At 46.5% G+C, this 25,465-nt stretch overlaps 1 protein-coding gene across 1 annotated transcript in view; it reads left to right on the top strand.

Annotated features, from left to right (window-relative positions):
• The window catches only part of adamts17 (ADAM metallopeptidase with thrombospondin type 1 motif, 17), a 654,840-nt gene that overhangs the window by 23,629 nt on the left and 605,746 nt on the right, over nucleotides 1-25,465 (top strand). Inside the window, exon 4 of the mRNA XM_072468796.1 lies at nucleotides 24,565-24,725. Coding sequence (XP_072324897.1) covers nucleotides 24,565-24,725 — 161 coding nt within the window. The remainder of the gene's footprint in view (nucleotides 1-24,564; nucleotides 24,726-25,465) is intronic.

Below are 25,465 nucleotides of genomic sequence, written 5' to 3'. Positions count from 1 at the left end.
ACCCACCGATCGGTGGGCCCCGATCGTGGGCCAGGCCACATCGGAGGCCCCCCCCGCGGTCAGACCGCCCCCCGACCCTTCCACGCCGGGTTCCCGCCGGCTGAGAGCAGTTGTGGACGGCGCCGGTGGGACCCGATGTTTTTTACAACGGCCACTCGGCCCATCCCAGGCTGAGAATCAGCGGGTCGGCCGCGTAGAGTTGACCTTGACCGTCGCCGCGCTAACCACGGCGGCGCCAATGGCGCCGATTCTATGCTCGTCGTGCTGGCGTCGGGGCGGCATGGCGTGATTCGGGCCGGTCGCGGGGATTTTCCGGCCTGGCCCCGGCTGAGAGAATCCCGGCCTTGACTTCTGTACTACTGCCATCAACAATAACCTGAAGTGTGTTCCATTAAAAGGACATTGGAATCAATGCAGTCAGTTACATGGGACTTATGGTCTTATGATCTGTGTTGGTCTGGGCTTGAATATTACATTTTGGTGTGTACCCAAAGGTTACCCGGTAACGCCGAGATGGTATTCCGCTTGGTGGCCAATTAATGACCATCAACAATATGAAATTGCCTCTGTAGAAGGCAGAGCACCACGGGAGGAGGGAGGTGCCTAGGAAGGAGAGTGGGCAGGTTCGTGCTTCCAATATGCTCCCTCTGGGGCCATCCTCAGCAGAATTGTCTGAGGGAGCTGCTGACCCGTGAACAATAAATGTCAGTGGAAAAACCATGCCAGGAGTGTCTGGGCAGCACAACCATAAAGCCCTTAGACATACTTGTTAATTTTATTTGAGCCCTGACTTTCATTCCACCCTGAATACAGGTTGCAGTTCAAATGGAATGCCATGCCAATTGGCTTACCCATTAACAATAAAGGCGGAGGGGCTGCATCAAATCCCACCCAATCACTCCTTAATTAATCTATGATGTGGAGATGCCGGCATTGGACTGGGGTGAGCACAGTAAGAAGCCTTACAACACCAGGTTAAAGTCCAACAGGTTTGTTTCAAATCACTAGCTTTTGAAGCACTGCTCCTTCCTCAGGTGAATGAAGAGGTAGGTTCCAGAAACTTATATATAGACAAAGTCGAAGATGCAAGACAATGCTTTGAATGTGAGCATTTGCAGGTAATTAAGTCTTTACAGATCCTGAGATAGGGGTAACCCCAGGTTAAAGAGGTGTGAATTGTCTCAAGCCAGGACCGTTGGTAGGATTTCTCAAGCACAGGCCAGATGGTGGGGGATGAATGTAATGCAACATGAATCCAAGGTCCCGGTTGAGGCCGTACTCATGTGTGCGGAACTTGGCTATAAGTTTCTGCACGGCGATTTTGCATTGTCACGTGTCCTGAAGACCGCCTTGCAGAACGCTTACCTGGAGCTCAGAGGCTGATTGCCCTTGACTGCTGAAGTGTTCCCCGACTGGCAGGGAACATTCGTGCCTGGCGATTGTCGTGCAATGTCTGTTCATCCGTTCTCGCAGCGTCTGCATGGTCTCGCCAATGTACCACACTTCGGGGCCTCCTTTCCTGCAGCATATGAGGTAGACATCGTTGGCCGAGCCGCATGAGTATGTATTGCGTACCTGGTGGGTGGTGTTCTCACGTGTAATGGTGGTACCCATGGTACCCATGTCGATGATCTGGCACGTCTTGCAGAGATTGCCATGGCAGGGTTGTGTGGTGTCGTGTTCGCTGTTCTGAAAGCTGGGTAGTTTGCTGCAAACAATGGTTTGTTTGAGGTTGCGTGGTTGTTGGAAGGCAAGTAGTGGGGATGTGGGGATGATCTTGGCAAGATGACCAGACACATCAATGACATTTCTTTCCTTTGGACCCATGCCGAAGAATCACTGAAATGACTACACGATGACATCAATAAGTTCCATCCCACCTTCAGCCTCACCATGGATTACTCTCCAAAATCGGTTGCATTCTTGGACACACATCTCCATCAAGGACGGTCACCTCAGCACTTTGCTTTACCGCAAGCCCACGGATAACCTCACGATGCTCCACTTCTCCAGCTTCCACCCTAAACACATATAAAGAAATCCCCTTTGGACAAGCCCTCCGTATACACAGGATCTGCTCAGACGAGGAGGAGCGTAACAGACATCTACAGACGCTGAAAGATGCCCTCGTATGAACGGGATATGGTGCTCGACTCATCGATCGACAGTTCCAACACGCCACAGCAAAAAAAACACACCAACCTCCTCAGAAGACAAACACGGGACACAACCGACAGAGTACCCTTCGTCGTCCAGTACTTCCCCATCGTCCAGTACTTCCCCGGAGCGGAGAAACTGCGACATTTTCTTTGCAGCCTTCAACACGTCATCGATGAAGTAAACAGCGGCATGGTGACACAGTGGTTAGCGCTGCTACCTCACGGATCCAGGTACCCGGGTTGAATTCCAGTGTCACTGACTTGCGGCGTGGTGACACAGTGGTTAGCACTGCTACCTCACGGATCCAGGGACCCGGGTTGAATTCCAGCTTCGGGTGACTGTGTGGAGTTTTCACTTTCTCCCCGAGTCTGCGTGGGTTTCCTCCCACAGTCCAAAGATTTGAAGGTAAAGTGGATTGGCCACGCTAAATTTCTCCTTGGTGTCCAAAGGTTCGGTGGGGTTCCGGGGATAGGGTGGAGGTGTGGATTTATATAGGGTGCTCTTTGAGGGCTGGTGTGGACTCTGGGCCTAGTGGCCTCCTTCGGCACTGTAAATTCTACGATTCTATGGTTGAATGTGTAGGCTGGAGAATGCCTGATGCGACAGATTTTCTGCTTCCCTTGCCTGGATTGGAAGGATGTGCTGACATGAAAGCATCATTCTGTGTTCACCTTCCTTTCTACATAGCAGCTGTCCTGTTCCATATGTTGACTGTAAATTCTCCTGCTTCAGAACTACAGCTGTGTGCCAGCTGCTTCTGTAAAATAGAAGTAACAAAGTCAGATCCCCAGAGCTGTGCCCTGTGGCATGTTTAATAAATGCTAAGCTTAGGTTTGTAGCTGGTGGAGGCCACCGTGCTCTGTTGCCCATCATCAACTTGTCTGCCTCATTCTTTCAGTTTCTTTGCAGCTTAAGTAGAAATTTATTAGAAAGTTAAAACAAAAATGTAAAGCACTTTGTAATGGTTATGCAATACTAACCTGCCTTTCTGAAACATTCCCACACTGGCCAGACCCCAGGACCCTGACCCATAGGACGCATGTCGGGAGTGGAGCTTTTCTTCGAACTGGAAGGGTTATGGGGGAAGGGATGCTAATCCATGTCATTAAATTAATCCGTGTGTAATAGCTCCTTCGTCTCTTGCCCTAAACCGTTGATTGGAACGTTGGGCACCAGGAATCCTCTCTCTCCTGAAGAGTTGGGGAAAAATTAAGATTTATAAATCAAAGTAAAACAGGGAGTTGATTAGAAGCGTCTGGAGAAACGAGATATAAATTAATCTGCCAGTGGAAAACAAAGTTTTTTTTTAACGTGTGATTAGAGAAAACAATGGGGTTATAGAGGTGATAACTTCAAAGTGAAGAGATAAGGAGACTGACACGTACCTGCCAAAAGCCAACTCCACAGGGTAAAGAACATCAAAGGGAAAGAAATGGTATAACTGCAGGACAATAACTAAGGAAAGGGAGGGAGAGAGAGAACAAATGAGAACTACAGCAAGCTGACCTCGGGGCTTCGTTCCAGGAACCTGACTCCATGTATGCAGGCTGACAGGTGCTGAGGAAGTGATACTTTCGAAGATGCTAGCTTAACCTGGAGCTGAGTCGACCGCCTCAGGTGGATGTCGAAGATCTCATGGCACTATTTAAAGAAGAGGGAAGTTTTCCCCCGGTGGCCTGAGCAATATTTATCCCTCAATCAACAAAACATAAAGAACTGTACTGGTCGTTGTCACATTATTTCTGGGAATTAGCTATGCAAATAGCTAATTTCCTTCATTACAACAATGGCCGCTATTCCAAAATAGCAGTTCATTGGCTGCAATGTGCTCCTGAGATACACAAGTCCGTTCTGCTTGTCCTGCCCCACTGAAACTTGCAAAGGGAGCAAAAAAATCAAGCCTAAATTCACCAGAAGCATTGCAGAATGATTTGATGCAAGTTCCTTCATGGATATGTTGCTGCCTCATTACTGAAAGAGATTGAATTCAGGATGGGTCAAGTTGCAGGAAATTGGTTTCCATTCCTTTGGTTGAAGTGTTGTACACCGCTGCAACAACATTTCATTCTGTGATAAGTATAGCAACTTGTGTCTGGCGTGTATGGATAACTGGCACTTTGGCTTAACATCCCCTTCTCAACACTGAACATTCAGACATGTCTTCACTGAAGCATGCAAAAGATTTTCCATTTGGTACACATGGAGAGTGTGTGAATTTGCTGTATCCTCTTGCTGAATGGACAGTTAGGATGGCTGGGTAAAGTTGCACAGACCCCAGATGATGTTTGTAGTAACTCTTACTTTTTTTCTTACAATAATAAGGTACTCAGTCCAGTTGATGGAGGTGTCCAAAACACGCTTTATCACTGAAAATTCACTTAATACACTTGCAAAAGAACTGAATCAAAACTTAGATCAAAATAATACATAAACTTGTCCGAATACAGCGAAAAATCATTAAAAACATTAACATAAGAAAATACTTCAAAATAAAAGTAATTTCAACAGATGCTTCAACAATTCCAGAAGGCTAGAATTCTTCTGAAAAATTAATCATAAGATCATATTCTTAAGGAGGGCAGCATGGTGGAGCAGTGGGTAGCACTGCTGCTTCACGGTGCTGAGCTCCCAGGTTCAATCCCGGCCCTGGGTCACTGTCGTGTGGAGTTTGCACATTCTCCCCGTGTTTGTGTGGGTTTCACCCCCACAACCCAAAGATGTGCAGGCACACTAAATTGCCCCTTAATTGGAAAAAAATGAATTCGGTACTCAAAAATAAAGAAAAATCATATTCTTAAGGAAACCCTTATCTCTTTGGTCCCTTACTCATTTTTCATTGGTCTTTGCTCTAAGCTGAGACCCCCCCCCCGATTTGTTCAGGAAGGTGTCAATCACTCAACAGGTGGTTAGCTAATTAGACATTAATCACTTACTCAAGATTAATTAATATTTCTCTGACACAGTACCGTTTCCCATGCGCTTTCTCACAGTTTAAAACCTTTACGTCATGCCTAGTCTCTGGCCTTACTACGTCACTAGATTGTTGCAATTTTCTGAATGTGTCTTCATATTGTCTTTTTTGTTTGGGCTTACAGAGTATATAGTTCAAAACATTGTTAGTATCTGCAGACATGACCTTAAGGGTTTAATAGTTCACTCATTTTTATAAGTTGATTATACTTTTGCAGACTCCGTATTTCTGAGAATCATTTTATTCTCCAGTATGAGTTTAGTTGATTTCTTAAAGGACCCCAAACAATTAGTAAATCCAACAATATTGAAAATCACCTTGTATTGATCGGGCTAGCTGAGCAGTTGAACTGATTATTTTCAAAGCTGAAACTGAAGAGGTTGACTTTTTCTAATTATTTCATAGAACATTGACCGAAGATGGCATTTAATCTTTGAAATACAGATTTGATATTACAGTTTGCATGGGGTGTGGAGGCTGACAGATGAAGTAGCTAGATTGGGGGTGGGGGAATGGAGGGTGGGGGATTGCGGTGCTGGCTAGATCATAGAGTCGCATTGTGACTTTGCCGGTCAAAAACAATCACCTAACATATTGTACCCCCCTCATCCAGCACTTGGCCCATTGCCTTGTATGCCCTGGGATCGCAAGTGCACACCTGAATACTTCTCAAGTGTTATGAGGGTCTCTGCCTCCACCACCCTTTCAGGCAGCGAGTCACAAATTTCCACCACCCTCTGGGTAAAAAAGATTTTCCTCCCATCCCTCTAAACCTCCTGCCCCTTACCTTAAATCTATGCCCTCTGGTCATTGACCCCTCCACCAAGGGGAAAGGTTTCTCCCTGTCTACTCTATCTCTGCCCCTCATAATTTTATACATCTCAATCATGTCCCCACTCTGCCCCAAGGAAAGCAATCTGTGATGAACGGTTACTGCCTTATCATCATGTAAGGTGATGTCCCCTTTAAGACCGGGCTTGGAACCCTGGGGACTCCGCCTCTGGCTCCGCCCATCTGTGAGCCATATATAAAGGCCTGCCTCATGGGCTGTGTAGCAGTCAGCACTTGTCTCAGCTCTAACATAGTTCTTAGTCTAATAAAGCCTTCTTTACAGTTTAATCTCTAAGCTTCGTTATTGAGGGTACCCCCGCAATCCAAGTCTGCCCAATCTCTATTCATAACTAAAACTCTCCAGCCCAGGAAACATCCTGGTAAATCTCCTCTGCACCCTTTCCTGTGTTATCACCTCCCTCCTATAATGTGGATTCCAGAACTGCACACACTACCCTAGCTGTAGCCTAACCAACCTCTTATACAGTTCCAGCATAACCTCCCTACTCTTAAACGCTATGCCTAGGCTAATAAAGACAAGTATACCGTAGGCCTTCTTAACCACTGTATCCATCTGCTCTGCTACCTTAAGGGACTGATCTTGCACACCAAGATCCCTCTGATCCTCGGTGCTTCCCAGGGTCCTGCCGTTTATCATGCTTTTCCGTGCCATGTATTTCCTTGCCTTGTTTGTTCTCCCCAAGTGCATCACTTCATACACTTATCAGGATTGAATTTCATTTGCCACTGATCGGCCCATCTGACCAACCTGTCTAAATCCTCCTCTAATCAAAGGCTATCTTCCTTACTATTTACCACCCTACTAATTTTCGCATTTCCGTAAACTTGCTGACCAATCCTCCGACATTCATGTCTAAATCATTTATAAACCACAAACAGCAAGGGCTCAACACTGACTCCTGTGGGATCCCACTGGACACAGGCTTCCAGTCAGAAAAAACCCATAACAATCATCTTCTGTTTCCTGACACTCAGCTAATTTTGATCCAATTTTTGCCAAATTTCCTTGGACGCCATGGACACCCCTCCGTTATTAGTCTCCCATGTGGGAACTTATCAACAACCTTGATGAAGTCCAAGTAGACTACATCGAATGCATTTCCCTCATCTACACACCTGGTCACCTCTTCGAAAAATTCAATCAAGTTGGTCAGACATGACCTCCCCTTAACAAAACCATGCTGACTGTTCCTGATTATTCCTTGCCTCTCCAAATTCCGGTGATTTCAGCCTTTCAGAATTGCTTCCAACAGTTTCCCCACCACTGAGGTTAAACTGACTGGCCTGTCGTTTCCTAGTTTATCCCTTCATAGAACATAGAACATAGAACAATACAGCGCAGTACAGGCCCTTCGGCCCACGATGTTGCACCGAAACAAAAGCCATCTAACCTACACTATGCCATTATCATCCATATGTTTATCCAATAAACTTTTAAATGCCCTCAATGTTGGCGAGTTCACTACTGTAGCAGGTAGGGCATTCCACGGCCTCACTGCTCTTTGCGTAAAGAACCTACCTCTGACCTCTGTCCTATATCTATTACCCCTCAGTTTAAAGTTATGTCCCCTCGTGCCAGCCATATCCATCCGCGGGAGAAGGCTCTCACTGTCCACCCTATCCAACCCCCTGATCATTTTGTATGCCTCTATTAAGTCTCCTCTTAACCTTCTTCTCTCCAACGAAAACAACCTCAAGTCCATCAGCCTTTCCTCATAAGACTTTCCCTCCATACCAGGCAACATCCTGGTAAATCTCCTCTGCACCTGCTCCAAAGCCTCCACGTCCTTCCTATAATGCGGTGACCAGAACTGTACGCAATACTCCAAATGCGGCTGTACCAGAGTTCTGTACAGCTGCAACATGACCTCCCGACTCCGGAACTCAATCCCTCTACCAATAAAGGCCAACACTCCATAGGCCTTCTTCACAACCCTATCAACCTGGGTGGCAACTTTCAGGGATCTATGTACATGGACACCTAGATCCCTCTGCTCATCCACACTTTCAAGAACTTTACCATTAGCCAAATATTCCGCATTCCTGTTATTCCTTCCAAAGTGAATCACCTCACACTTCTCTACATTAAACTCCATTTGCCACCTCTCAGCCCAGCTCTGCAGCTTATCTATATCCCTCTGTAACCTGCTACATCCTTCCACACTATCGACAACACCACCGACTTTAGTATCGTCTGCAAATTTACTCACCCACCGTTCTGCGCCTTCCTCTAGGTCATTGATAAAAATGACAAACAGCAACGGCCCCAGAACAGATCCTTGTGGTACTCCACTTGTGACTGTACTCCATTCTGAACATTTCCCATCAACCACCACCCTCTGTCTTCTTTCAGCTAGCCAATTTCTGATCCACATCTCTAAATCACCCTCAATCCCCAGCCTCCGTATTTTTTGCAATAGCCTACCGTGGGGAACCTTATCAAACGCTTTGCTGAAATCCATATACACCACATCAACTGCTCTACCCTCGTCTACCTGTTCAGTCACCTTCTCAAAGAACTCAATAAGGTTTGTGAGGCATGACCTACCCTTCACAAAGCCATGCTGACTATCCCTGATCATATTATTCCTATCTAGATGATTATAAATCTTGTCCCTTATAATCCCCTCCAAGACTTTACCCACTACAGACGTGAGGCTCACCGGTCTATAGTTGCCGGGGTTGTCTCTGCTCCCCTTTTTGAACAAAGGGACCACATTTGCTGTCCTCCAGTCCTCTGGCACTATTCCTGTAGCCAATGATGACATAAAAATCAAAGCCAAAGGTCCAGCAATCTCTTCCCTGGCCTCCCATAGAATCCTAGGATAAATCCCATCAGGTCCCGGGGACTTATCTATTTTCAGCCTGTCCAGAATTGCCAACACCTCTTCCCTACGTACCTCAATGCCATCTATTCTATTAGCCTGGGGCTCAGCATTCTCCTCCACAACATTATCTTTTTCCTGAGTGAATACTGACGAAAAATATTCATTTAGTATCTTGCCTATCTCTTCAGACTCCACACACAATTTCCCATCCCTGTCCTTGACTGGTCCTACTCTTTCCCTAGTCATTCGCTTATTCCTGACATACCTATAGAAAGCTTTTGGGTTTTCCTTGATCCTTCCTGCCAAATACTTCTCATGTCCCCTCCTTGCTCGTCTTAGCTCTCTCTTTAGATCCTTCCTCGCTACCTTGTAACTATCCATCGCCCCAACCGAAACTTCACACTTCATCTTCACATAGGCCTCCTTCTTCCTCTTAACAAGAGATTCCACTTCCTTGGTAAACCACGGTTCCCTCTCTCGACGCCTTCCTCCCTGTCTGACCGGTACATACTTATCAAGAACACGCAGTAGCTGATCCTTGAACAAGCCCCACTTATCCAGTGTGCCCAACACTTGCAGCCTACTTCTCCACCTTATCTCCCCCAAGTCACGTCTAATGGCATCATAATTGCCCTTCCCCCAGCTATAACTCTTGCCCTGCGGTGTATACTTATCCCTTTCCATCATTAACGTAAACGTCACCGAATTGTGGTCACTGTCCCCAAAGTGCTCTCCTACCTCCAAATCCAACACCTGGCCTGGTTCATTACCCAAAACCAAATCCAACGTGGCCTCGCCTCTTGTTGGCCTGTCAACATATTGTTTCAGGAAACCCTCCTGCACACACTGTACAAAAAACGACCCATCTATTGTACTCTAACTATATCTTTTCCAGTCAATATTTGGAAAGTTAAAGTCTCCCATAATAACTACCCTGTTACTTTCACTCATATCCAGAATCATCTTCGCCATCCTTTCCTCTACATCCCTAGAACTATTAGGAGGCCTATAAAAAACTCCCAACAGGGTGACCTCTCCTTTCCTGTTTCTAACTTCAGCCAATACTACCTCGGAAGAAGAGTCCCCATCTAGCATCCTCTCCGCCACCGTAATACTGCTCTTGACTAGCAGCGCCACACCTCCCCCTCTTTTGCCTCCTTCTCTGAGCTTACTAAAACACCTAAACCCCGGAACCTGCAACATCCATTCCTGTCCCTGCTCTATCCATGTCTCCGAAATGGCCACAACATCGAAGTCCCAGGTACCAACCCACGCTGCCAGTTCCCCTACCTTGTTTCGTATACTCCTGGCATTGAAGTAGACACACTTCAAACCACCTACCTGAACGCTGGCCCCCTCCTGCGACGTCAAATCTGTGCTCCTGACCTCTATACTCTCATTCTCCCTTACCCTAAAACTACAATCCAGGTTCCCATGCCCCTGCTGCATTAGTTTAAACCCCCCCAAAGAGCACTAACAAATCTCCCCCCCAGGATATTTGTGCCCCTCGGGTTCAGATGTAGACCATCCTGTCTGTAGAGGTCCCACCTTCCCCAGAAAGAGCCCCAGTTATCCAAAAATCTGAAACCCTCCCGCCTGCACCATCCCTGTAGCCACGTGTTTAAATGCTCTCTCTCCCTATTCCTCATCTCACTATCACGTGGCACGGGCAACAACCCAGAGATAACAACTCTGTTTGTTCTAGTTCTGAGCTTCCATCCTAGCTCCCTGAAAGCCTGCCTGACATCCTTGTCCCCTTTCCTACCTATGTCGTTGGTGCCAATGTGGACCACGACTTGGGGCTGCTCCCCCTCCCCCCTAAGGACCCGGAAAACACGATCCGAGACATCACGTACCCTTGCACCTGGGAGGCAACATACCAAACGTGAGTCTCTCACGCTCCCACAAAATCTTCCTCCCTTCTTGTTTAATGTTACCACATTGACTACCCTCCAGTCCTCCGGCATACCTACTGTGGCTAGAGAGGAATTGTAAATTATTACCAGCACCCCTGCTATTTCCTCCCTTGCCTCACTCAGCAGCCTGGGATACATTTCATCTGGCCTGGAGATTTGTCTACTTTTAAGCCTGCCAGACCACTCTGTTTATATTAATCTCTTTAATTTTATCCCAGTCCTTCTCCCTGATTTCTATACCCACACTGTCCCTCTCACGAGTGAACACTGATACAAAGTATTCATTCTACCTACATCCTCCAGCTCCACATACAAATTACCACTGTGGACTTTAATGGGCCTACTCTTTCCCTACTTCTCCTTTTACCCTTGATGTACTTGTAAAATAACTTCGGATTTTCCTTTAATTTACCTGCCAGTATCCTTTCATGTCCCCTTTTTGCTCTCCTAATTTCCTTTTTAAGATCCTTCTTGCACATTCTATGCACCTAGGGCGTCTGCTATTTTGAGCCCTCGACACCTGCCATAAGCCTGTCTTGTTCTCTTTGTCCTCTACACAGGTGCTTCCGGAACCAAAGGTCAGCCATTGGGTTGGATGGTGCAGAGCCACGATTTGTGGTAGATTTAGGACTGTTAAGGAAATTCGCTACCAGTGATCATAGAATCCCTACAGTGCAGAAGGAGCCCATTGAGTCTGCACTGACCCTGTGAAAGAGCACCCTACACAGAGTCAAGCCCCCACTCTATCCCCATGACCAACTTAACCTTTTGGACATTAAGGGGTAATTTAGCATGGCCAATCCACCTAATCTTCACATGTTTGGACTGTGAGAAGAAGCTGGAGCATCCGGAGGAAACCCACACAGACATGGGGAGAAAGTCCACACAGACACCCAAGGCCGCAATTGAACCCGGGTCCCTGGCGCTGTGACACAGCAGTGCTCACCACTGTGCCACCCTATATAAAATGTAATGTATAAAACTGACTTCCAGGAACAATAATAGAGGTGAAATCCTTAAATTTTAAAGAACTGATTGAGTGTTAAAATGGGGACTACTTTAGGTTCTCTCTGGTTGGATGATGAGATGGGTTGAATAACCTTCCTCCTCCGTAATCCTAGTCATCACTGGACTATGGCGTATTTGCATTGTTACTCTTAAAAGAAGTACTGCAAACTCTGCATGTGTTGTCTACATTTGAAAAAACATTTGAAGCCTGGTCACAGTGTGACTGATGTTAACCATTCTACATCATGCTTTTTCTGTCACTCTGGCTTGATTGCCACTGTGTTTTACTTGGGCCAAGACTTCTAGCTAAGGATGTAGGAAAATAACCAATCCTTTTAGTGGCCAGCAAAGAGAAGCAAAGCAGAATTCTCAAAGTGCTGCTTGCTTTTCTTTGTCTGGCTAGTGAGCTTGGGTTAAAACCAAATGGGACGATTTCCCCATTGGGTGCCAGGGGGATTTTCCCACTCATTTCCCCATTTAATATTGCAGGTTTTGGCAGCAGGTGAGGTTTGTGCAGACACTGGCAGGAGCGTCACTAAATACATATTAGGATCCTGTGATTTACATGATAATTATACATTAGTTGGATGTTGTATTAAGGTAGTGGACATTGACAGGTGATTCACCTGTACTCGTATGAAAATAGAAGGCTGAAGCAGTGATTGATTGGAGGTGTATAACGTGATGAATACAGGAATTTCAGATATGTTAGACGAGATTCAACTAAATGGGAACAAAGTCCCATAACAAGAGTGTTTATCCGTATGTTTCCCGGCGCGCAGCACCGAGAAACACCTGGCTATAAAATGCCACTTGCGTTAAATAAGGGGCCGCAGCGAATAACGCGCGGCCAAGGCTGCACGTTTTCTACACCGAGGAGCTCCGCTCGCTGGAACTCCTCCACGTAGCAATCTCTGGGGTCCCAAACGTGACCCCCCACACGCACAACGCCCTCGGCCTCCCACATCCCCACACAACACCAGCGCAGGGCACTCCTTGCCAACACAGAAAATGCCAACTTGGCACCTTGGCAGTGCCCCTGCCAGCTGGAAGTGCCACCTGGGAACCTTCGCAGGCTGGCACCCATGTGGCACTGGCAACGGGTGCCTCGGAGAAACTGCATATTACAGAGAGACTCGCTGTCTTGCTCTATTGTGCAGATTTGCCAAAAGTGATCCCATCTACAATGGGCAGGCTTCACATGCAACGTCTTGCAAGATCGCATTAGATCTCGTGAGGCATTAGGGGCAGGGTAGACCCCGGAATCGGGGTCTCCTGGCTTTTATTGGCCATGCTGCGCCTTGATGAGTTGCTTTCCAGGAGCAGCATGGCCATTGTATCATGCCCATTGTATTATCTGTATTTGGTACAGTACGTGTTAAAAGCCTGGGTTAGTGTGTGTGTGTGACTGCTGCAGTAGTGTTTTTAAAGAATCCTGGTTTGCAAGACAGCTAGGCGTTTTGGAGCCAGAGGTGTAATTAAAGCATCATAAAAGTTTGGGCTACTGGACTTTGATTTATATTAAGAGGGTACCCTGCAGAGCAGTTAATTAGAAACATTGTCTTCAGTTGAGTAACATTAAGTAGTTAATGGAGGACCAAGGCATTGAAGCAGTCAGGTGTTGAGGTTTTCAGGGTTAGTTTTTAGCTGAAAGGTGAGCTGAGAAGGTTTCTGCAGAAATACAGCTAGATGTTCTGCATTATTCTGACAGGAGGTCAGGTCTCTTTCTTTCAAACAATCTCAAAAGATCTCGCTTTCACAAAGTGGAATATCCAATACATCTCTTTACAGCAAGCATTCAAAAGTCTGCTAACTGTATTTAAAAGTGGATTGGTGTCTGAGATGGTTTTATTGTTTGCGTGGAAATAAAGGTAGCAGTTAAGGGTTATTGCATCACTGCATTGATTAGCATTTTTTAAGGGCTAATCGTAAGTTATATTCTTATGTAATTTAAACATTTTTTTTTTTAAAGAGTAGCCAATTCTTTTTTTCCAATTAAGGGGCAATTTAGCATGGCCAATCCACCTACCCTGCACATCTTTGGGTAGTGGGGGTGAGACCCAGGCAGACACAGGGAGAATGTGCAAACTCCACATGGGCAGTGACCCGGGGCCAGGATCGAACGTGGGTCCTCAGTGCCGTAAGGCAGCAGTGCTAACCACTGCGCTACCGTGCTACCACTTCCTGTGTGATGAAGTATTTTAATACTGTGTTAGTAATAACGTTTGTTTTAATATACCATATCCTTATTTTGCGTGAAATCACTCCTGGAGCGAGGTCTCCTTTCCTCACAGTCTTACAAAATTAAAATAAAGTATTGTGGTTTCTGTCGAGCATCCTAGCAACTGTTGGGATCTGGTCTGGGATCGTAATAATTGTGTATTTCCTGTCAATAACGACTTGGAAGGCTATAAAAGGATGGCTTCTATTCTTCACTGCCAGGCTATCTGAGTTTGCGTACAATGGGCCCTGAGGATATTCTGACCCAATCCTGAGCAAGTTGAAAAACTTGAACTCAGTTCTGCTGAAGGGTCGTTGCCTTAAACGTTAACTCTGTTTCTCTGTCCGCAGATGTTGCCTGACCTGCTGAGTATTTCCAGCATTTTCTGTTTTTATTTAATATGTACAATCTGTTATGAAAGCTTATCTGACTTTATGAAATGAAGTTGATTAGGAACTGAAATCTAAAATGCAGGGCCGGGCTGGATTCTGCCCACAGCCACTGGAGAGATTCCCAAGAGTTTGGCTGTATTTTAGCCTGACAGTCATTGTGCTGTCTCTCAACTTGGAGCTTGAATGTTCAACTTCCAGCTTGGCAAGTTGTAAAATTGAATGAAACGCAAGCAGTTTAAGGTTTTACACCAAACAAAAAAAAGAAAATCACCGTCACTTTGTCAGGAAAAGCCACTTGTTTTCTTTTAACCTTTGAAGAAGGGAAGTTGCCAGGGTTGGCTTATTCCATTGAAGTGGCCTAGCAAGGGGTACCTGTGAAAAAAAATGGCCTTGGGTCGTCAGTCACATCCTGTGAAGAGCAATATAATGAATACCACCCACTCTTCCTGCTGATCTGTCTCTGGTTGAAATGCTTGACGGCCATTCTCCACTCGAACTTGAAAATCTGAGTTGGATCTCAATTTGCATCTTTAATGAAGGATGATGTTTGCTGCAGGCCTGCCTGGCCAAAAGAGTAGGTCGTGGGTAAATTACCCGAGTAAAAAGTTTGAGAACGAAAGTTTGAGAAGACACACCAATAGATTCAAAAACAGCTTCTTCTCCGCTGTTACCAGACTCCTGAATGGCCCTCTTAGGGTCTGAACTGATCTTATTGACTGAACTGATCGTTCGACGCATCTTCTCCTCAGTTGTAGCACATAATACCATACACGTCATCCACTGTCTATGATTATGTTTTTTCATTATGCATCCTCATGTATTTGTTAGGTTTTCATGTATGGAGCGATCTGCCTGGACTGTGCGCAGAACAATACTATTCATTGTATCTCAGTACACGTGGCAATAAATCTAAATCTAAGCATTAATACACTTCCGTGGTTTCTGTTGCAAGGCTGCAAAATCTCCGCACCTGCCCAAAGCCAAAGTGCCTCATAAGGGAGAGCTGTTAGAGAAGAGAGTGAAAGAGGCATTGCCACAGAGTAGTGCAACTTTTGTCATCAGACTCTGACCAGGAGGAGGTTGTGGTATGACCTTGGTTTGGAAAGTCTGCCCTTGTGGCAGAAGAATGAGCTCCAAAGGGTGCAAGGAATATGTTAGAACCTAGTCAGGAAATATCACAAAATGCTTTTGTGCTGTAAGTGTCAATAACTGTGCTATAATATGTTTTTTTTTTAATAAGTCAGATTATAATAAATATAGTAAGTGGAGAAGTGTTGGCTTGCCCACAAAGATCTCACGATTTCTTTCAGTAAAGAGAAAAAATGCACCAAGGTTTAAGTCTGATGGCCAGGGGATACCTTGGCGATAACAGTAATGATAACAGCCAGTCACATTAAAGTAGTCACACACAGCAGACTTAAGAAATGAAAGCACTTGATATATTTTACTTTTGATTTCACTATCTGAAAAAATAAATGAGGGGCCTAACAAACCAACTTTTAAAATTAAATGGTTTTTAAAAATATGCAATTTTTAAAATCATGATGGAGGAGCTTGTGTGATGAATGTAGGAATTTCCGATATATTGTATTCTGTATTTGGTGCAGTAAGGGTTAAAAACCGGGGTTAGTACATAACTGCTGCAGCAATGTTTTTAAAAAAAAAAAAAAATACTGGTTTGAAAGGCAGCAGGCTTTTTGTCTACAGAGGTGCAATTAAAGCATTGTAAATGTTGGGTGAATGAAACTTTTGTATATATAAAAAGGGTTTCCTGGGGAGTAGATAATTAGAGACATTATTTAGCTTTAGTAAGATGGTGTAGTTAATGGGAGGAGCCTAGCAAGGGACTGGAGCAGTCAGGTGGTACGTTTTCAGTTTTGAAGTTCTGTTTAGATGGGGGGTGCTTCTATTTCTGCATTATTCTGTGCGGTCTCCAGAAGTTGCTATCCATGATGGTGAATGCTGACCATTTAACATCATTATCACTGAAATCCAGGCCAGTGTTTAAATCTTTATTTAGAACAGCATTTGCTTCTTTTTGTAGAATTCCAAGCTTGAAGAAATCAATCCTGGTCTGGGCCTTTAATTTGCATTTCCATTCTGTTGGTTACGATCTCTGTAGAAACCAGTAACCTTTCCAGAAACTTGACACCCAGTTATTACCTGAAAGAACCACACCAAACAAAATATTTTCCTCTACAAAAATTAAACAAAGGCAAGCTCTACTAATGTAATGCTATTTTGCAGTCACTTATTCAACAGAATGTGAACATTTAGACTTCAAACCTTTCTCCTGGGACCGAGCCACGGTCTGCCACAGCTTCCCAAAATTCACTTTGAATTCTCTTTTGTGTCCTTCTGAGGTATGAGATTTCTTGGGGTTCTTCCATAAGCATTTGGCTTGGCGCCCCTATAGCTTTCCTTCAGCACTTCATGCTTGTGGACCCCTTAGCTCAAAATGGGCCTCTCTACATTCTTGTTTCATGCCTTCAAATTTGAAAACGCCCCTGGTTTCTGATATCCTTTGGCAAATGGCTTCAATTGCTTTAAATCTACTACTGCTGCTGTTCATCTCTGTTCCGACAGTGACTTATAAGCACCAATTGTTTTTCTTGAGGAAAAATCAGAGAAACCCAAAACAAAGGGTACATAGAACATAGAACATAGAACAATACAGCGCAGTACAGGCCCTTCGGCCCACGATGTTGCACCGAAACAAAAGCCATCTAACCTACACTATGCCATTATCATCCATATGTTTATCCAATAAACTTTTAAATGCCCTCAATGTTGGCGAGTTCACTACTGTAGCAGGTAGGGCATTCCACGGCCTCACTACTCTTTGTGTAAAGAACCTACCTCTGACCTCTGTCCTATATCTATTACCCCTCAGTTTAAAGTTATGTCCCCTCGTGCCAGCCATATCCATCCGCGGGAGAAGGCTCTCACTGTCCACCCTATCCAACCCCCTGATCATTTTGTATGCCTCTATTAAGTCTCCTCTTAACCTTCTTCTCTCCAACGAAAACAACCTCAAGTCCATCAGCCTTTCCTCATAAGATTTTCCCTCCATACCAGGCAACATCCTGGTAAATCTCCTCTGCACCCGCTCCAAAGCCTCCACGTCCTTCCTATAATGCGGTGACCAGAACTGTACGCAATACTCCAAATGCGGCCGGACCAGAGTTCTGTACAGCTGCAACATGACCTCCCGACTCCGGAACTCAATCCCTCTACCAATAAAGGCCAACACTCCATAGGCCTTCTTCACAACCCTATCAACCTGGGTGGCAACTTTCAGGGATCTATGTACATGGACACCTAGATCCCTCTGCTCAGCCACACTTTCAAGAACTTTACCATTAGCCAAATATTCCGCATTCCTGTTATTCCTTCCAAAGTGAATCACCTCACACTTCTCTACATTAAACTCCATTTGCCACCTCTCAGCCCAGCTCTGCAGCTTATCTATATCCCTCTGTAACCTGCTACATCCTTCCACACTATCGACAACACCACCGACTTTAGTATCATCTGCAAATTTACTCACCCACCCTTCTGTGCCTTCCTCTAGGTCATTGATAAAAATGACAAACAGCAACGGCCCCAGAACAGATCCTTGTGGTACTCCACTTGTGACTGTACTCCATTCTGAACATTTCCCATCAACCACCACCCTCTGTCTTCTTTCAGCTAGCCAATTTCTGATCCACATCTCTAAATCACCCTTAATCCCCAGCCTCCGTATTTTTTGCAATAGCCTACCGTGGGGAACCTTATCAAACGCTTTGCTGAAATCCATATACACCACATCAACTGCTCTACCCTCGTCTACCTGTTCAGTCACCTTCTCAAAGAACTCAATAAGGTTTGTGAGGCATGACCTACCCTTCACAAAGCCATGCTGACTATCCCTGATCATATCATTCCTATCTAGATGATTATAAATCTTGTCCCTTATAATCCCCTCCAAGACTTTACCCACTACAGACGTGAGGCTCACCGGTCTATAGTTGCCGGGGTTGTCTCTGCTCCCCTTTTTGAACAAAGGGACCACATTTGCTGTCCTCCAGTCCTCTGGTACTATTCCTGTAGCCAATGATGACATAAAAATCAAAGCCAAAGGTCCAGCAATCTCTTCCCTGGCCTCCCATAGAATCCTAGGATAAATCCCATCAGGTCCCGGGGACTTATCTATTTTCAGCCTGTCCAGAATTGCCAACACCTCTTCCCTACGTACCTCAATGCCATCTATTCTATTAGCCTGGGGCTCAGCATTCTCCTCCACAACATTATCTTTTTCCTGAGTGAATACTGACGAAAAATATTCATTTAGTATCTCGCCTATCTCTTCAGACTCCACACACAATTTCCCATCCCTGTCCTTGACTGGTCCTACTCTTTCCCTAGTCATTCGCTTATTCCTGACATACCTATAGAAAGCTTTTGGGTTTTCCTTGATCCTTCCTGCCAAATACTTCTCATGTCCCCTCCTTGCTCGTCTTAGCTCTCTCTTTAGATCCTTCCTCGCTACCTTGTAACTATCCATCGCCCCAACCGAAACTTCACACTTCATCTTCACATAGGCCTCCTTCTTCCTCTTAACAAGAGATTCCACTTCCCTGGTAAACCACGGTTCCCTCACTCGACGCCTTCCTCCCTGTCTGACCGGTACATACTTATCAAGAACACGCAGTAGCTGATCCTTGAACAAGCCCCACTTATCCAGTGTGCCCAACACTTGCAGCCTACTTCTCCACCTTATGCCCCCCAAGTCACGTCTAATGGCATCATAATTGCCCTTCCCCCAGCTATAAATCTTGCCCTGCGGTGTATACTTATCCCTTTCCATCATTAACGTAAACGTCACCGAATTGTGGTCACTGTCCCCAAAGTGCTCTCCTACCTCCAAATCCAACACCTGGCCTGGTTCATTACCCAAAACCAAATCCAACGTGGCCTCGCCTCTTGTTGGCCTGTCAACATATTGTTTCAGGAAACCCTCCTGCACACACTGTACAAAAAACGACCCATCTATTGTACTCGAACTATATCTTTTCCAGTCAATATTTGGAAAGTTAAAGTCTCCCATAATAACTACCCTGTTACTTTCGCTCATATCCAGAATCATCTTCGCCATCCTTTCCTCTACATCCCTAGAACTATTAGGAGGCCTATAAAAAACTCCCAACAGGGTGACCTCTCCTTTCCTGTTTCTAACTTCAGCCAATACTACCTCGGAAGAAGAGTCCCCATCTAGCATCCTCTCCGCCACCGTAATACTGCTCTTGACTAGCAGCGCCACACCTCCCCCTCTTTTGCCTCCTTCTCTGAGCTTACTAAAACACCTAAACCCCGGAACCTGCAACATCCATTCCTGTCCCTGCTCTATCCATGTCTCCGAAATGGCCACAACATCGAAGTCCCAGGTACCAACCCACGCTGCCAGTTCCCCTACCTTGTTTCGTATACTCCTGGCATTGAAGTAGACACACTTCAAACCACCTACCTGAACGCTGGCCCCCTCCTGCGACGTCAAATCTGTGCTCCTGACCTCTATACTCTCATTCTCCCTTACCCTAAAACTACAATCCAGGTTCCCATGCCCCTGCTGCATTAGTTTAAACCCCCCCAAAGAGCACTAACAAATCTCCCCCCCAGGATATTTGTGCCCCTCAGGTTCAGATGTAGACCATCCTGTCTGTAGAGGTCCCACCTTCCCCAGAAAGAGCCCCAGTTATCCAAAAATCTGAAACCCTCCCGCCTGCACCATCCCTGTAGCCACGTGTTTAAATGCTCTCTCTCCCTATTCCTCATCTCACTATCACGTGGCACGGGCAACAACCCAGAGATAACAACTCTGTTTGTTCTAGTTCTGAGCTTCCATCCTAGCTCCCTGAAAGCCTGCCTGACATCCTTGTCCCCTTTCCTACCTATGTCGTTGGTGCCAATGTGGACCACGACTTGGGGCTGCTCCCCCTCCCCCCTAAGGACCCGGAAAACACGATCCGAGACATCACGTACCCTTGCACCTGGGAGGCAACATACCAAACGTGAGTCTCTCACGCTCCCACAAAATCTCCTATCTGTGCCCCTGACTATAGAGTCCCCAATTACTAATGCTCTGCTCCTCTCCCCCCTTCCCTTCTGAGCAACAGGGACAGACTCCGTGCCAGAGGCCCGTACCCCATGGCTTACCCCTGGTAAGTCGTCCCCCCCACAAGTATCCAAAGCGGTATACTTGTTTCTCAGGGGAACGACCGCAGGGGATCCCTGCACTGACTGTTTTTTCCCAGTCCCTCTTACAGTTACCCACCTATCTCCAATCTTTGGTGTAACTAATTCCCTGAAGCTGCTATCTATGACCCCTTCTGCCTCCCGAATGATCCGAAGTTCTTCCAACTCCAGCTCCAGTTCCCTAACTCGGTCTTGGAGGAGCTGGAGATGGCAGCACTTCCTGCAGGTAAAATCAGCAGGGACACTAACTGCATCCCTCACCTCAAACATCCTGCAGGAGGAACATTGTACTCCCTTCCCTGCCATTCCTCTAACTTTCTACCAAGATCTAGCTAACAACTAAATTAAATTTTTATAAAAAATAATAATAATATAATAAAAATATGGTACTTACCTCAGACCAATGGGTTTTATTATTAGGTTAGAGGAGGAGGGCGGGTGGGAGACACTACACGTGTAGTGTCTCGGGTTTCCTCTCCACCAGAATTTATTGGTGAGGGTCTTCCCAGACGTCCGCGGGTCGACTTCCTGATCCCGCCTAAAAAACTAATTTAAAGAAAAGAGAAAAAGTCTCAGCTCCTGCTGAAACTGACTCACCACTCACCAGCTGCTCTCACGCCGCCGAAATCGACTGGCCTGCCCCTGCAAAGAGAAGTGCTTTTAAAGGTTGACTTACCTCCCAGCACCCTCCTTCCGCAATGCTCCCGCTGAAACTGACTAACCAGCTGCTCTCACCCACCGAAATCGACTGGCCTGCCCCTGCAAAGAGAAGTGCTTTTAAAGGTTGACTTACCTCCCAGCACCCTCCTTCCGCAATGCTCCCGCTGAAACTGACTAACCAGCTGCTCTCACGCCACCGAAATCGACTGGCCTGCCCCTGCAAAGAGAAGTGCTTTTAAAGGTTGACTTACCTCCCAGCACCCTCCTTCCGCAATGCTCCCGCTGAAACTGACTAACCAGCTGCTCTCACGCCACCGAAATCGACTGGCCTGCCCCTGCAAAGAGAAGTGCTTTTAAAGGTTGACTTACCTCCCAGCACCCTCCTTCCGCAATGCTCCCGCTGAAACTGACTAACCAGCTGCTCTCACGCCACCGAAATCGACTGGCCTGCCCCTGCAAAGAGAAGTGCTTTTAAAGGTTGACTTACCTCCCAGCACCCTCCTTCCGCAATGCTCCCGCTGAAACTGACTAACCAGCTGCTCTCACGCCGCCGAAATCGACTGGCCTGCCCCTGCAAAGAGAAGTGCTTTTAAAGGTTGACTTACCTCCCAGCACCCTCCTTCCGCAATGCTCCCGCTGAAACTGACTAACCAGCTGCTCTCACGCCACCGAAATCGACTGGCCTGCCCCTGCAAAGAGAAGTGCTTTTAAAGGTTGACTTACCTCCCAGCACCCTCCTTCCGCAATGCTCCCGCTGAAACTGACTAACCAGCTGCTCTCACGCCGCCGAAATCGACTGGCCTGCCCCTGCAAAGAGAAGTGCTTTTAAAGGTTGACTTACCTCCCAGCACCCTCCTTCCGCAATGCTCCCGCTGAAACTGACTAACCAGCTGCTCTCACGCCACCGAAATCGACTGGCCTGCCCCTGCAAAGAGAAGTGCTTTTAAAGGTTGACTTACCTCCCAGCACCCTCCTTCCGCAATGCTCCCGCTGAAACTGACTAACCAGCTGCTCTCACCCACCGAAATCGACTGGCCTGCCCCTGCAAAGAGAAGTGCTTTTAAAGGTTGACTTACCTCCCAGCACCCTCCTTCCGCAATGCTCCCGCTGAAACTGACTAACCAGCTGCTCTCACGCCACCGAAATCGACTGGCCTGCCCCTGCAAAGAGAAGTGCTTTTAAAGGTTGACTTACCTCCCAGCACCCTCCTTCCGCAATGCTCCCGCTGAAACTGACTAACCAGCTGCTCTCACGCCGCCGAAATCGACTGGCCTGCCCCTGCAAAGAGAAGTGCTTTTAAAGGTTGACTTACCTCCCAGCACCCTCCTTCCGCAATGCTCCCGCTGAAACTGACTAACCAGCTGCTCTCACGCCACCGAAATCGACTGGCCTGCCCCTGCAAAGAGAAGTGCTTTTAAAGGTTGACTTACCTCCCAGCACCCTCCTTCCGCAATGCTCCCGCTGAAACTGACTAACCAGCTGCTCTCACGCCGCCGAAATCGACTGGCCTGCCCCTGCAAAGAGAAGTGCTTTTAAAGGTTGACTTACCTCCCAGCACCCTCCTTCCGCAATGCTCCCGCTGAAACTGACTAACCAGCTGCTCTCACGCCACCGAAATCGACTGGCCTGCCCCTGCAAAGAGAAGTGCTTTTAAAGGTTGACTTACCTCCCAGCACCCTCCTTCCGCAATGCTCCCGCTGAAACTGACTAACCAGCTGCTCTCACGCCGCCGAAATCGACTGGCCTGCCCCTGCAAAGAGAAGTGCTTTTAAAGGTTGACTTACCTCCCAGCACCCTCCTTCCGCAATGCTCCCGCTGAAACTGACTAACCAGCTGCTCTCACGCCACCGAAATCGACTGGCCTGCCCCTGCAAAGAGAAGTGCTTTTAAAGGTTGACTTACCTCCCAGCACCCTCCTTCCGCAATGCTCCCGCTGAAACTGACTAACCAGCTGCTCTCACGCCACCGAAATCGACTGGCCTGCCCCTGCAAAGAGAAGTGCTTTTAAAGGTTGACTTACCTCCCAGCACCCTCCTTCCGCAATGCTCCCGCTGAAACTGACTAACCAGCTGCTCTCACGCCGCCGAAATCGACTGGCCTGCCCCTGCAAAGAGAAGTGCTTTTAAAGGTTGACTTACCTCCCAGCACCCTCCTTCCGCAATGCTCCCGCTGAAACTGACTAACCAGCTGCTCTCACGCCGCCGAAATCGACTGGCCTGCCCCTGCAAAGAGAAGTGCTTTTAAAGGTTGACTTACCTCCCAGCACCCTCCTTCCGCAATGCTCCCGCTGAAACTGACTAACCAGCTGCTCTCACGCCACCGAAATCGACTGGCCTGCCCCTGCAAAGAGAAGTGCTTTTAAAGGTTGACTTACCTCCCAGCACCCTCCTTCCGCAATGCTCCCGCTGAAACTGACTAACCAGCTGCTCTCACGCCGCCGAAATCGACTGGCCTGCCCCTGCAAAGAGAAGTGCTTTTAAAGGTTGACTTACCTCCCAGCACCCTCCTTCCGCAATGCTCCCGCTGAAACTGACTAACCAGCTGCTCTCACGCCGCCGAAATCGTACCTCTTGCACCACCTATTTCCAGAGCAACATGACACCTGGATGTTCCAAGTGGAAATTGGACATAATTGACTCAAATTCCCCAAACCTTTTCTTTGTTCTGTGAAACGATTTGTATAACTTGAACCCCTTTGAGAAAAGTCGACATCATGTCTCCATCAGGATGCTGAGTAGTAACCTATAGTTTCCAATGCTTCACACAATGACCCTAGTAAATAAACATGGCCCATCCTTTGGTAAATACCTCCAGATCTTTCTGCCACCCTCTCTATCTGTGCCAATGCATTCCTCTCATCAGCTGACCCAATGAAAAACATGCTCTATTTCTGGTCTTCCCAGCTCCGCCACCTCCCTCGCCATGACCAGATTAGAAATTACAGGTATAGAATCCTCTTGGATGGAGCAGTGTCATCAACAATAACTTCAGTGATAGCATCTTGAACCTCATAATTATCCCGAGGTGTTTCATGGGTGCCTTAAGGCAACTTTAGGTACTGAGCCACATAAGACGATTAAAGGGGTTCCAAGGATAAATCCAGGTCACCATTAGCTTTATCCAATGAGGCAATTTCAAGTCAGTGGGGTTGATTGATGAGCAGTAACCTATAGTTTCCAATGCTTTGATGAGCAACCATAAACCCACCTACATCTGACCAGATGATGAACGGATCAGTAGGTTGCCTATGTACATTTTTGTATTTCTGAATGCTTGGGGTAGTTGAGCATGTGTGTAAATGTATGAACTCTCCTTCTAGGAAGAAAGAGACATAAGGCCGATGGCTGGCGACCCCGAAGAAATGCCATTCGGTTAACCAATGACTACACCGTGGAGACGTTGGTGGTGGCAGATTCTGACATGGTTGAGTATCATGGCGCCGAGGCTGCCCAGCGATTCATACTGACCGTCATGAACATGGTATGTGGTTTAAATTGCTGTAGACCGTTGGAGCATTAGTGACCTTGCTGAGTGTCTGAATAATATGGTGCGGTTAAATGGGATCGAGTCAGTATCTTCATGCCCTTTGTATAAGTTGCTATGGTCTCCTGTCTCGATGCACATTACAAACCAAATGTTAGTGGTGAAACAAGGAACCTCTGAAGGGGTTTCAAGATAGACCTGGACAGATCGGATTCCAGGTTATACCGCAAGGAAATAAAAGGCCTGCATTTCTATAGTGCCTTTCACAACCTCAACATCAAAATTGTTTACAGGCAATCCATAGTTTAGCAGTGTAGTCAGTTGTAATGTAGGAAACACAGCAGCCAATTTGTGTAAGACTGAGCTCCCACAACAACATCGGAAATGACTGGATGACCTATGTTGATTGAGGAATGAATGTCTCGATTGGCTGATCAGCCTCTTATTGAAATATGGTGTGCTTCTGTGAAACCAACATGGACTAGATGGTGCTCGACTCTTACAAGAGAAAAAATAAAAGATTGATGGCACTTATATGGTGGAAGTTACAGGGCCCAAATTGTTCACGTTAGATTTGTTCTACGTCCAAGTTCAGAAAAGTAGTTTTTACTTTTTGGGTTAAATGATTGAGGAAATATTCACTGAACAGGTGTCGCAATGGATTTTTCTTCAAGAAGTGATCGATGTATTCCCCAGGAGATCGAGAGTGAGGAGACAGATATCTTTGCTGGTCTACT

Source organism: Scyliorhinus torazame, chromosome 12, assembly GCF_047496885.1.
Source record: "Scyliorhinus torazame isolate Kashiwa2021f chromosome 12, sScyTor2.1, whole genome shotgun sequence".
In the NCBI taxonomy this organism is placed as follows: domain Eukaryota; kingdom Metazoa; phylum Chordata; class Chondrichthyes; order Carcharhiniformes; family Scyliorhinidae; genus Scyliorhinus; species Scyliorhinus torazame.
The sequence above is the reverse complement of the archived record's forward strand: the minus strand, read 5'-3'. Positions and strand labels throughout refer to the sequence as shown.